Raw genomic sequence first — 14,801 nt, forward strand, 5'->3', positions numbered from 1 at the left:
AGTACTGGACTCAAAGTGTCCAGCACCTGTAGTGCGCTTTGCGCAGACGAAGACTTCATGTTGGTAAGTATACCGCGAATGGCACTCATGAGCGACCGCAGAATGTTGATGACCTGGAGATCATCAGCCAGCGTCGCTTCAACAGTGGCAGAAGCCGTTGAAGCCGGTGCGTTTTGAGGTATCTTAGCAGGGAGGTGTGCCCTCGGTAGCTCAGGCCATTCTTCAGGACGGGCGAGGCTCTCCTCTTTGTTCGCTTTCCTTGTATCTGTCTTGGTGGCGCAGTGCGGAGATGCGGCAGCCCTTCTGACTGTAGCTGGCGTGTACCTATCTTCAGTTGCGGAATTTCTTGAACGTTTTCGGTGTCGATGCCGACGTCGCCGAACAGCGGTAGCAGCCTCTCGATGCGTCGAATTGTCGCGCACCATGCGTTTTAGAATCGTGAATTCCTTCCGCATCCGCGGGCAATCCTTTGATGAGGCCTTGTGAGGACCACTGCAGTTCGGGCACTTTAGAACATGTGTGCTGCAGGCGTCTTCTGAATGGGACTCAGAGCACCGCGGGCACACTACACTGTTCACGCAGACACCCTTCACGTGGCCAATCTTGCAACATTTGAAACACTGGAGGGGCTTCGGTACGAATGGTCGTACTGGATGGCGGACATGTCCTACTTTGACGTGGGAAGGAAGGCTGTCTCCTTCAAACATAATCTTCACACAGCGTGTGTTTCCCAATCTGGAAATTCTTGTAATGGAATTGCCTTCTGTCGTTGGCTTTATCAGCGTTGGCAAGTCGTCATTAGGAATGGCAACGTCGACGTCATAAATGACGCCCGCAGTACCATCGCCGCCTGTAGGGATCATTGATCGCACCTTTACGTTGTCGATATCAGTTATATTTCGTAGGTGTTGTAGGGCACTACGATGTAGCACATCAACTGCCAGGACATTTTTCCGCGGGTTTATTCGCACGTCTTTAATCTCATTTGGTGCGATTCTCTCGAGTAAGGAAGAGAGGACCTGCCTGTTGAGGAGCCGCAAATTGGTCGCCGGGTCCACGGGCATAAAGAGCACAGTGTGCGGCCAGCGCAGCGGTGCACTCTTCACGGTAGAAGCACTTGGCGACGAAGATGCCTGCAGTAGTCTTCTTTTCGCTGATCTACTCATCACGACCTGGAAGTCATCGTCCGACGAGTCGTAGCTGTCCGAACATATCTCAGTGGCCTCGCTGTCGGTATCGCTTGACGCACTTCCACGTTTCCTGGACGCTAGCCGACCTGACGGCTGCACACCAGGAAAGTCCGCGGAGATTTCTTCATCCATTACCGCAAGGAGGGAGCGGCAGCTCCCAGAAATGCAGGGAAACAAAGCGAAAAAGCGGAGACAAAAGCACAAGCGTTCTATCAAAGAATCACTTCGTCTTCCTCCCGACGACCGACAAAAGGAACAACAACGTCAATATGCACAATGGTGTCATGCTCAGGCTCACAAGACGCAGTTCAAGGCTATGTCAGATCAGGTGATGCGACACCTTCGCAGGCCAAATTCTTCACAACGTGGATCGGAACCAATGTTTTTACAAGTGCTTATTTAGGCTGTTCTCGGCACCTTTTGCCGACCAGGATAACTCCCTTGCACAGAATACGGGAGGCATCTATTATTCAACATTCTAATGCTCCTGCATACCTGCAGCTTACATTAGGCATGTTCACGCTAAGAACAAACGTTGCGAACAACGTGTGATCCTTTACACGCTGTCCATTTACTACTAATGTGATGAACCTATGGTATGTTAAAATGGCTGCCGTTTGTTCCGGGAAATAAACTGGCCATGCAGCACCTGCAATTGCGGCCGCTTACAGCCACTTTAGCCTGAAAGCTTTATGGCCCTCAGAATTCGAGAAATAGCTGGTTATTTCAGAAGCGTGGTATACAGATTTCCAGCAGGTACTAGTATACGAGAGCAACGTACCATCGCTCGGCTTTTTAACGGAACAAAAGTATTTCTAGGAAAGGGCACAAAGTAAGCCTAAATTGAAGCTTTCATGTTATGAACAAAGCAAATAAAGTTGTAACTTACACATTTGAAACTGTTTCAATGCCTTCCCTTTTGTTATTGCTCTCCATCTAGCTGAATTTTTTCTTGGCGTCCTTGACCTTAGATGCCCTTGCGCCAATACAATCTAAAAATCATCATCCTCTCTATTCAGAGCTTGAGGAAAAGAAAACAGTTATCGTGGAACAAGAAACAGTGTAAGAATATTCAACTTGACGCAGAAAAAGAAAACATTCGGCAAACAAGGAAGAACAGACTGGTAGAACGGTGGCGGTGGTGGTGGGGATGATCGGGATGATCCTTTTTCAACGTTCTTTGTCTCTCGTTGAGTTCTTTTGTTCTAAGTTGTCAATTTCTTGTTTTTTTCACTTATGTGTTAGCAATGTGTGACACTGCGTGCTCTAAGCAGCCACTCTAATTTTGGACAGGGAAAGTGGAACCAAAGAGACATAGAGGACGCTCATCACAACAACCGTGTGAGTATGCTGGCCGTGAACGCAGCAGCATCGTCCCTAAAGCTTTGAAGAATATAGGCCGTGCGTTCCGCGAAAATTGCAGCACGGCCCGCGCTGCTATCACAACACATGGAGGGTGGAGGCGATTGATCGTAAAATGAAGGCTTCCGAGAATGGTGTACATTTGAAGTTTGTTTGCCAGCGAGATGTTCATCGTTATTGCGTTTACGCTAGCCCGACGCCAAACCTGCGTGTGATCTCTGCTGCGTGGCTTCCGCCGCAATATTAGGTGGCACAATAATTGCGCAGATCTTACATAAATGCCATAAAACTCGTGTCTCGTCCAATAAATTCTCTACACTCGGAAGCCTTTTTTCGTTGTCGGACTTGGGAAAGTGCCCGTGATGACACTCTGGCAATACCCATTATCGAATGCGAAGCTCCGATTTCGAAACGCGAGCAGAGAGCTTTTATGGAGCCTCAATGGTCTGGAAAACATGCTCCGCAAATGGCACAAAGAGGAATGTGATAGCACGATATACAAACAGTTTCTTCAATTTTCATAAGTTTGACGTATTCCTAGCCCGCGGGGTATGTGCTACTATTCCAGTAGAGGCAATATATCTGCGGCTCCCTTCGGCAATCGGCACTTGGAAGCTCGACGCGCTTACAGCAGTGCCATTGCGCCAGATTCGTATTTGTACCTCGTGCAAGGTTTTGTGCTCGGCGCAAACTGCGATCAGTAAAATCTGTGCGTGCATGCGCACAATGGTCGTAGTCCTGTCAGACGGAGATAAAGTTACCTACATTGCAAGTTGTTATCGCGAAAATAATGATCTGATTGTGAGAGCGTGCCGCTATCCTCGTAAATAATTTGAGCGCTGGAGGGTTGATTTGCAGACGGCTGACAATTTTAGCATTACATTGTCTTATGGCGGCACAGGTCACTACCTAGGGAACGAGAAAGACGTACTCCGAGCTCTTCCGGCTAACACGTGAGCTTCCCCACCCCCTCCTACAGAAATGATCTATGTAATTCTTCCCGCAGGGCCGCTTCTGCAGAGAACCGGGGTCTTTCGGACATGTGGCAAGCGGCTGCTAGCAAGCAACACTATATCCACCCAGCATTTACCCCAACGCTGTACTTTGGGAGAAAGCCCTGTCCAGCTCCGGCCTCGAGAATGTGCTATGGCTGGCCGCGAAGGCCGAGGACGCGAGCCGAGCTCAAGACATTTTAGAATAACCATGTCTCTCGGAAGCGTCTTTTCCACAATAAGTATATTTATTCTCTCTGTTCTATGCAGGGGTCCACAGAAAACGTATCCCGCGTACGTAGGTCACGCAACCATTACCACGCAAATCGGCCAGGTGGCAACTGTTTTCTAGCCTAATGCTTAGGATAGTATGCATATAAAATCCAGAAATTGTTGTTTTAGTAAAGGGACTGTGCTTTTGAAGACGTGTATTTGCTGCAGTGAAGACTTTTAGGCGTCATTTCATGACACTGCGCAATTTCGTAAAGATATGTCATTAAAGATAGACATTGAACCCTTTGAAGGTTAGTAAAGATGGCACTCCTCAAAAGTGTCTTGCTACCATTCAGTCGCCGTTCAAGGTAAGAGCAGCTATCACTGCTCGCTGACGCTGTCTAGAGAGCAAAAAGACTTACGGCGGAATTCATCTCATGATAACAATCAAGGGTAATGCAAATATCAATGTAGCGATGTAACGTTTATTTACCAGGCATATTAGTGATTCTGAGACTTGCATTGTTTCGGCTGTATACCATACACTCTGATATTGTCCCACTTTCTTATGGCGCTCGCTCGCCAAGGTCATCCGTCAGTATGAAGGCAGGATGACAATTTTGTGACGATGACGCAGTGATGATGAAATGTCCAAGAAATGGTTCTGATGGAATGACTAAGACACATAACCACGACGATATGACGACAATAAGATGTATATTTCTAAAATATAGCCATGGTATAACGACGACATGAGGACTATAGGATAACGACTGTAGCAACGATTACGTGGTGACGCCGGTATGATGACAGTCAGATGAAGAAGCGCAAATGATTACTATGGAACGACCAAGAAGGCATGATGACGACGGTATGACAAAGGATGCACGATATGATTACATGACGATGACGCAAGGACGATAGCATTAAAGCGGTGGCATAATCACGATAGAATGACGACAGCATGATGAAGATAGCATGACGAACAAAGAACCAATTAGATAGATCGACCAAAGTTGTATGACGACGACTGCATGATAATGGGTTGTAATAATGAACTGATGGCAATGATGAATCGGAAGGGTGAAGAGACAACAGCATGGCAAGAATCCCACGTTACAATGAGGACGATGAACTGTGACAGGGTCGCGAGGGCCTCATGGTAACTAATGCATGACGACGATGGCATGACCAGGGCCCTATGATAACTGGATGACGATGAGCGTATGATCAGAATGACGTGAAGATGATTACATCACAAAACTTGAATAACGACAACGCAGGACAAGAATTGGGTAACTAAGATGGAGTCATGGTAATGGCACGCCCATGGTGGTATGACGAAGCCGGTTGAAAACGCGGGGATCACGACGTTAGCACGACCAAAACAGCCTGACGACGACGGTATGATAAGGGATTTTCGTTTATGTGACCGAAATTCAATGATGACGATGGCAAGTCAACAGCGTCATTGTCACGATGATGGAATGACAATAGCGTAATTACGATAAAATTACGAATAAAAATGGCGTCAATGAATCGGTAAAAGTGGTATGACGACGACGGCATGGCCCCAATAGGATAATAATACCGAAGTGATGACGACAGTGAAACAAGATCGTGATGGGGATGACATGGCGACAACGGTAGGACGACCACGGAAAGATGACTACGGCATGACAGAGGCCGAATGCTGAAGTTGCATTGATGACATCTGAGCGACCGTGGCAGCATCCCCACGACGATAAGGCCCCGGATATATACGACTGCGGTATGGCGAATATTCAAGAATGACGACCACAATAGAACTGCCTGATGACAAATGAATGACGAAAAAAGCATATAGACAATGACGTAACGATGACTTCATCACAAAACATCTATGACGACAATGACGCGGCGCAAGGGCATGACAAGAGTCCGATGGCGAAGCTGCGATGACGGCGCTGGAACGATCTCGATGGCATTACGATGACAGCCTGACCATGTAGGCATTATTACGATGCAATGATGCCCAAAGGAAGACGTCAAAGAAAGGACGAATGTGGTATTATGATGACGGCGTGACAATTGGGTGACTTTAGTGAAGTGATGACAAAGGTAGAACGACGGCGTGACGACGATGGCATGGTGACAACCGTGTTGACGACTATGGCGTATGAAGACGGCATGACGGTAGTCGGACGTCAAAGCTAGAATGACGACGATGTAACGACCACGATGGTATCACACCCCTGGACGCATGCATAGATATACGGAAATTTTCCCGACGCGCCACATGGAGCTGCGCCGTTCGTTCGGCGTCTGACACGTCGTGCTAGTGCTGCTTACATCCATCGCCTCTTGAGACACTGGATGACACCAGCTCGGGCAAGTACACGCGGGGTTTTTTTTTGGACCTGTCTGCAGGCACAGTTACCCTGGGATCGGCAAGCCCGGAGGTCTGGTGGACCCAGGCATGTGGCAGAACAGCTCTGGCTGCCCCTGCCTGAGGGGCTGATGGCTGAACCACCGTCACACTCCGTGTAACTCGGGTGGCCGCCGGAGGAAGTGGCGCAGTCCCCCGGCGCGTCAAATCACTGTAGGATTGTTTGGACTTATGGTGAGCAGTAAAAGGGCTATGCACTATTGGGGAAGGAAATGTTAATTTTGACCTTTAGTTCAATTATTTGTGCTTCATTCTTCCATCAGGGGAACGATCAAGAATGTGCGTCAGATTAGCACAATGGGTCATGCAAATAGAGGTGTTTGAGGTCTGTACTTTAGATGCACATTTTGCGCAAGTCGTATGACATCGGCAGCGCTGAGACCCATGTACAAAACGCTGACACTTGGAGCATCGTCGCGGACTGGGAATGTGCTGTCACACGCAAAGTTTACAATATCTGGTCTGTATTGAATAAACGGTTCACTTGTTGCAGACGTAATGATGACATGCTTGGTTAGAATTTCGTTGTCTCGCCTTACCTTTCGTTAAGCCTTTTTCACGTTCTGATCTTGCCATTCATCCAGCTGCTCACTTTCACGGAGTTGAACGATATGGTAATCAGAAGTGTTACCGCGCATAGGTTTCATGACCTCCGGGGCCCACAGAGACAGGAAAGTCACCAAATGCCACACGTTTTTGCAGTTTTTTGTATTGAAGCTTATCGCACACTTAAAGACAAGGGTCTCTGTTTCCCACATTACTTGCCTTGTAACCCGAGCCGATCGCTCCTGCCAGATATTTGGTGACAACAATTGGGGATATTGTATGGACAGTCTTACTTTCATGCTATGCATTACATGGTACTTTGGAAATATTTCCCTTAGTTTCATAAAAAAGCAGAAGGTTTCACCGGTGCACCCCCACTTCAAGGGGCGATCAAGAAGTGGGGCAAGAACGTAAGCCATATATAGCACTATTGTATTCGGTAAGAATGCCCGCCACACACCTCAGATGCCAACCCCTGGGGTCGTCCGAGGATTAGAAATATTCTATTTTGCGCACGCAAGTGGCACGTTCCCACTGAGAGCTAATAAGTTAAAGGAGTACATAGGAGGCCGGAAAGGTGGAAAGCCGGCAGGAAAAGCACAGAGATTCAAGAAGGGGACAAGAAAAGGCGACTGCCGATTTCCTCCAGGTGGTTCACTCTGCAGGTGCCATCTATGCAAAGCAGAGGCCGAAGAGGCGGGTTGCCTCCACCGGGGAGGGGGGGGGGGAGGAGGGCCTTAAAGGCCGGAACAGCCAGCATTGAATCAACCCACCGTATCCCCCTGTCCCTAGACATGGCTGAGCCACGCGCAGCAACACGCAGGAGGCTCCAACTCTCGTGGGATCGGGTACGTGCTGTCGCAACGCACCAAACGCCTCCTTACACAGACGCCCCTATTTTATTCATTATTTAATAAATATCAATGCTAATATTACCAATATGGATGAGAGCTCCAGTGGCTGAAAAGATCTATAGAGATATATAGAGTACCAGTGGCACCCGCGACGATAATCGAAGAGGCAATAATCTGGAGGACTCACAAAGGTTTGGCTGTGAGCTAGTTGGTACGGATCATCCATATTTAAAACAGCGCTAAAAACCACGGACAAGGGAGGGCACAGGACGAGTGCTAGACGAGCACAGGACGAGTCTAGAGGGACTTGAAATCCCACAAGTAACGCCGGAAGAAGTAAAGAAAGCCTTGGGAGCTATGCAAAGAGCGAGGCAGCTGATGAGGATTAGGTAACAGCAAATTTGTTGAAGGATGGTGGGCAGATTGTTCTAGAAAAAGTGGCCACCCTGTATACGCAATGCCTCATGACCTCGAGGGTACCGGAATCTTGGAAGAACGCCAAGATAATCTTAATCCATAAGATAGCGGACTCCAAAGTCTTGAAAAATTATAGACCCATCAGCTTACTGTCCGTTGCCTACAAAGCATTTAGAAAGGTAATCGCAAATAGAATCAGGAACACCTTAGACTTCTGCCTACCAACGAGCCAGGCAGGATTTCGTAAAAGCTACTCAACAATAGACCATATTCACACTATCAATCAAGTGATAGAGAAATGTGCAGAATATAACCAACCCTTATATATAGATTTTATTGATTACGAGAAAGCGCTTGATTCAATCAAAACCTCAGCAGTCATGGAGGCATTGCGGAATCAGGGTGTAGATGAGCCTTATGTAAAAATACTGGAAGATATCTATAGCGACTCCACAGCCACCGTAGTCCTCCACAAAGAAAGCAACGAAATCCCAATAAAGAAAGGCGTCAGACAGGGAGATACGATCTCTCCAATGCTATTGACAGCTTGTTTGCAGGATCAATTCAGAGACCTGGATTGGGAAGAATTGGGAATAAAGGTTAATGGAGAATACTTTAGTAACTTACGACTCGCTGATGATATTGTCTTGCTTAGTAACTCAGGGGATGAATTGCAATGCATGCTCACTGAGCTGGAGAGGCAGAGCAGAAGGGTAGGCCTAAAAATTAATCTACAGAAAACTAAAGTAATGCTAAACAGTCTTGGAAGAGAACAGCGATTTACGGTAGGTAGCGAGGCACTGGAAGTAGCAAGCGATTATATCTACTTAGGATAGGTAGCGACCGCGGATCGGTATCACGAGTCTGAAATAGTCAAAAGAATAAGAAAGGGCTGGGGTGCATTTGGCAGGCAATCTCAAATTATGAACAACAGGTTCCCATTACCCCTTAAAAGAAAAGTGTATAACATGTGTGTCTTAAGTACTCACGTAGGGGGCAGCAACCCGGAGGCTCACGAAAATGTTTCTACTAAATTGAGGACGACGCAACGAGCTATGGAAATAACGATTGGTGTAACGTTAAGGAATAAGGAAACAGCAGATTGGGTGATGGAACAAACTCGAGTTAATTGCATCTTAGTTGAAATCAAGAAAAAGAAATGGGCATGAGTAGGACATGTAATGAGGAGAGAAGATAACCGATGGTCATTAAGGGTTACGGACTGGATTCCAAGAGAAGGGAAGCGTAGCAGGGGGCGGCACAAAGTTAGGTAGGCGGATGAGATTAAGAAGTTTGCTGAGACAAAATGGCCGCAATTAACACGTGACCGGGATAGCTTGAGAAGTATGGGAGAGGCCTTTGCCCTTCAGTGGGCGTAGCCAGGCTGCTGCTGCTGATGATGATAAAATCACAATACTGTACAGGACTGAAGAAAAGAATACGCAATCCTTTATATAAAGCAGCTCCAAACGTCGCTGAAAAGCCTCAGGTAATTGGCAGTGCACAAACACCCCCATAATCGAGTTTGTTTGATTGGGAAATTGTACGTGCCAGAAAGCTTGAACACATCTACTCATGTATTGTAGGTTAAATAGCAGTAACCGTAAATAATGATAGCAATAGTAGTAATAGTAAAGCAATAGCAATAGTTTTAAATAATAAAGGAATTGTAGTGTAGGGCGCAAATATAAACTAGGACCTCAGTTTGGTGTTTGATTACACAGCTGGTACAAAATTTTCAAACATGCGATTTCGCTACATATAGACAGTTTTTGTACGTTAGCCCTGTGGAGTAACGCAGTCACTGACTGAGTCCTATGGTAACATGAGTAAATAACCCTGACTACTAATCATTAGATTCGTTCCAACTCATCGAATTGCTTTTGACTGTGCGACTCCTAGATTATGCTAGCATATTTTAAGGTTGCCCTTACTATTTTTCTATAAGCCATCATCTTTGTCACAGGCGTCACATCTCCTAATTTGCGCCATGAAATGCCCAGCATGCGTTCCCCTGTACCCCAAGTTCCCCTGTACCCCAAGATCGGCTAACTGTTTTATCTTGAATTTTATGTGTAAGCACCAGTGGCTCTTTCCTATTTAATGCAGACATACATGCGGTTTTATCAAAATTAATTTTCATATCCCATTTTTTCACACCACTCAACAGCTCTTAAGGAAGCATTCAGCAAGACCTGGTCAGTGAGACATTTCGGGCGAATAAATAGCACACAGTTGTGCGCGAACAGTATCACATCAACAGGAAAATGAAAATCTTTTGCAATACAAATATAATATGGCAGAAACAAAATAGGTCTCAAGACCGAATCCTGTGGTACTCCGGACGTCACAGGCAACGTGAGTGAACGCGCACCAGAAATCTCTACAAACTGGTACCTTATGTGCAAATAGACTTCTACCCACTTGATAATCTCCAAATCAACAAGAAGCTCTAGCATGTTTTCATTACATTGTAACATGTAATTACATGTTACATGGTAACATGGTACATGGTACATGGTAAGCCGTGTAAACATGGTAAGCCGTGTTTACATGGTAAGCCGTGTAACTTACATGGTAAGCCGTGTCAAATGCCTTTGAAAAGTCTATTGCGATTATATCAATTTATTCTGAACAATTATTTGCCGTGGCAAAGGTGTGGATTGTTTCAAAGAGCTGCATCACAGTTGACAAGTGTTTCAGAAAACCGCATTGCTGCACCAAGTAAAGATGGTTGTCTTCAATACACTGGACCACTTTTTCAAAATTAGGTGTTCCAATATCTTATACATGGTGCATGGGATTGAGATCGGGCGGTAATTGGCTATCTTCAGTTTGTCTCCCGATTTTAATACTGGCACACCTCTTGTCATCAGTTAGTCACCCGGCACTGTTGGTTCTCGCAGTGATGCATTAAAGATTCTTAAGAGAAAATGCTAAATCCATTCGCAATATCGTCTTAAACACTCATAACGCCAGATATCAGGGCCCGCCGACTTCTAAGTGTCTAATTGTAACATCAAAGACAAAATACCTTCCCTAGATATAACAATGCGGTTGATACTCTGTCGCGCGCCATTGTAAGAGGAGCATTAGGTGATTTTCGGGTAAATAATGAACAGAAGTAATTATTGAATTCTCGCACAGTTAGGGCGGAATCGTTACATGTGGCGCCGTTTATGTTAACTCCACATATAACTGATTTGCTATCTGACAACTATCTCTAGAATATCTGAGGCGAGCTTTTCAAGTACTCGGTCAATATCAGAGATAGAAAGTGCCTTTTAGATGGTTTTACTTCTACTTGAACATAACTACCAAGATCGGCAATGATATCAGGATTTCTTGGAACTTTCTGCCAGACGCGTCGTAGTCACCGCCTCAAGTATCAAGTTGCGGGTTATCCAGGGATTAAATTTCTGTGAGCACTTCACCTTCAGTGGTAAAAAAGTGATAAGCATTCCTTTAAAACTGTCGTGAAGTGGTTCCACAAAGTACATACATTATTTTTATCTGTCATTGCATCGTAGACCACAAAGCAAGGCCGTCCTTGCTTTGTGCCTAGGCTAATTGGCTCGCGCTGTAGCTAACATTACTTTTACTATTTAAGCTCGAGAACAAGACAGAGTATGAGTCTTGAACGCAAAGAACCTATTGCGGTTGATAATATTAAATGGTGGAGACAACGGGACACTGTCCATGCGTTTTTATATATGATGACATGGAAAAGCGAAACATTTTTGTGGCCTCTATTGTTTTGTCATGATAATATTCGTGCTTGTCTCTAAAGTTGTCTCTAAAGCCGGAAACTCACCGTACTTACGCCAATCGGCCGTTGTTATCGCACAGATCAATTGTACATCCTGTAATGGATGAAAAACAGGCGGAATAACTCTTCCTTCATGGCCTGCAAGCATAACGTCTTAAATGCTCATAAATGCATAATGTGCAAAGATCTCTCAGCAAGGTGGATAAATATATGCGTTTCTGAGGAAATCCGCTAACGTCAAGTTCATACAATATTGCAGATATGTATGGTAACATGATCCTCGTGCTAACAAGAGAGCAAAGGACTAGACGCGAGACGTTCTCATTCGCTCAAACATTGCGCTTGCGTGCCATCGAAAGCAACAGGAAACATAAAACCCTGAGAACTCTCTGTGCCAGCAATATGAAGCGCAATGTCAGGATTTTGTTACATTACGCTTCGCATGCAAGGACAGCAAAATGCAGAAACGGCGCTCACACACAGTGCTTTACCGTAGTCTCATTTCTGTTCCCATTCACACAGACCGCGGTTCGCCTAAAGCACGATGAGCAGGCCGATTTGTTTGCGATAGCAGGGCGAGCGAGCTAGCTCGTTGGTCGACCAACTTCAAACAGCACCTTCTGTTTCTGAGTTTCCCTTCCCTTCAACGCGGTCGACTCTATCATGTTGTTTATTTATTTATTTATTTATTTACTCTCATACCCACAGCGCCATTTAGGCATTACAGTGGGGGGGTTACATACATCAATGTAAGCAGCTTATGGCATCGAATAAACAGTATTATGCTATACAATACAATGAAAGAGAAAAAGAGAAAAAAAAACGCAAAAATGACATGACAAAAATGGTACATCAGGATATCAATGTACAGCACGCAGGAAACGGCATCATAGAATTAAGTAATAAAGCACTATATAATGATAGCAAACTCTGCAATTACTGCATACTGAAAAATAAAGAAGAAAATTTCAAAGAGCATTTGCAAAATGTTCATTATTAAGTATACTAACTACGGCAGCAGGCAGTCGATTCCATTCTAAAATGGTTTTGGGGAAAAAGGTGCTTTTGAAAAGTTTAGTTCTACAAGTGTATTCCCTAACCTTGAGCTCGTGATCTGTTCGTCTGGATATATAATGTGGCTGAAGAATATACTTATTACGGTCTATTCCGATTTGGTCATAAAATATATTGTGAAAAAGTTTCAAGCGTAATGTCTGCCTTCTCTTTTCTAAGGTGTCCCATTTTAATGTTTGTTTTGCACTAGTAATACTAAGGTTTCTGTCATAGTTGCCGATTACGTACCGTGCTGCTATATTCTGAACTCTCTCAAGTTTATCTCGGTCGGTACACGTAGGAGGGTCCCATACGGTACATCCATATTCTAAAATGGGTCTAACATAGCTTTTGTACAGAAGATCGCGAGCCTGCTGGGGAAAGAGTTTTGTATTGCGCCGTAGAAATCCTAACACTTTGCATGCCTTTGCTGTAATGAAATCAACATGCCTGTGCCAACACATGGACGGCGTGAGGAATACACCCAAGTACTTGTACTCGTGAACAATCTGCAATGGGGAACCGGAGAGATAATATACGGCTTCTGGCATACACTTTTTAGTAAAGCGCATGTGGACAGTTTTCTGTGTGTTTATTTGCATATGTGACTCCCTGCACCAGTTTTGTAGTTCAACTAAATCATTTTGCAAGATAACAGTATCGGCAATGCTTGTAATTTCTCTATATATTATCAGATCATCAGCAAACAATCTTACGGAAGAAACAATAGTGTTGGGAAGGTCATTTATAAACAATAAGAAAAGCAATGGGCCCAATACCGAGCCCTGTGGGACGCCAGACGTTACGCGGGCCGCACTAGATTCTGCGCCATTTACCACTACATGCTGAAACCGCAAAGAAAGGTATTCCTGAATCCATGCAATTACTTGGTCATTGATATTAAACCAGCGTAGTTTACATACAAGCAATTTGTGATCCACCAGGTCAAAAGCTTTTCTAAAATCTACAAACACCGAGTCAACACAAGAACGAGCATCCAGTGCACCACAAACTTCATGAACGAATTCTGTTAATTGAGTTGTACAGGAAAGCCCTTGCCTGAAACCATGCTGTTTCTGATTCAGGAGGTTATGATTGGTAATGTGTGTCATCATGTTACTGCACAAGATGTGCTCTAATACTTTGCAGACAATACTCGTTAGAGATATCGGTCTGTAATTGCCGACCAGTTCGCGAGGCCCCGATTTATACACTGGCACAACGCACGCCATCTTCCATTCATTAGGTAGGACCCCGGTGTTCAATGACTTCGAGTACAGTATCTTAAGAAAGGGAGGGATGAACGACGCACACAATTTGAGAAAAGCGCCCGTCAATCCATCAGGCCCCCCTGCTTTACTGGAGTCTATACGTTCAAGAAGAGACCGTATTCCAGTTTCATCAATAATTATATCATCCATGTTTTCGATGATCTCATTAGTAGACGGATGCGGAATTGCGCTCGAGGCACTGGGTGAGAAAATGGAAGCAAAAAACTTGTTGAAGCAGTTGGCTTTTTCTAAGCTATTTTCTATTTCCACTCCGTCATGCTGAAGTGATGGAATACATACTTTGTCTTTTCTGTTATACTTGACAAGATTCCAGAATAGCTTTTTTGTAGTTTCAAATCGAGAAGGCAAAGCACCAAAGAATTCTTGTTTTGCCTGGTGGATTCTTGTTTGCAGCGTTCTGGTTATGGTCGCAAGTTGATCGCAAGTTTCCGAAATGGAGTTTCTTTTATATTTCCTGTATATCCTATTTCTTTTACTAGTGAGGCGTCGCAGCTCACCATTAAACCATGGCTTAGATTTTGCGCGCCGTTTGGTCTGCACCCACGACGGCACATAGTTTTCCTGCATCTCAAGCATTTTTGCTTTGAAAAGTACCCATAACTCATCAACGCCGATTGTCTCAGAAAGTATTTCGAATTTTGGGAGGAATTCCTGTAATGCAAGTCCTATTTCATTTATGTTGGCT

General features: G+C 44.9%; 1 protein-coding gene across 5 annotated transcripts in view; it reads right to left on the minus strand.

Moving 5' to 3' along the window:
• The window catches only part of LOC135919947 (uncharacterized), a 150,487-nt gene that overhangs the window by 99,162 nt on the left and 36,524 nt on the right, over positions 1-14,801 (minus strand). The window contains exon 2 of one of the 5 annotated variants that reach the window (XM_070532331.1): positions 11,817-11,865. The exons of the other annotated variants lie outside the window; for them this stretch is intronic. Within the exon in view, the coding sequence (XP_070388432.1) occupies positions 11,817-11,865 (49 nt within the window). The remainder of the gene's footprint in view (positions 1-11,816; positions 11,866-14,801) is intronic. 5 annotated transcript variants of the gene reach the window in all.

The sequence above is a fragment of the Dermacentor albipictus genome, chromosome 1, assembly GCF_038994185.2.
Source record: "Dermacentor albipictus isolate Rhodes 1998 colony chromosome 1, USDA_Dalb.pri_finalv2, whole genome shotgun sequence".
In the NCBI taxonomy this organism is placed as follows: Eukaryota; Metazoa; Arthropoda; class Arachnida; order Ixodida; family Ixodidae; genus Dermacentor; species Dermacentor albipictus.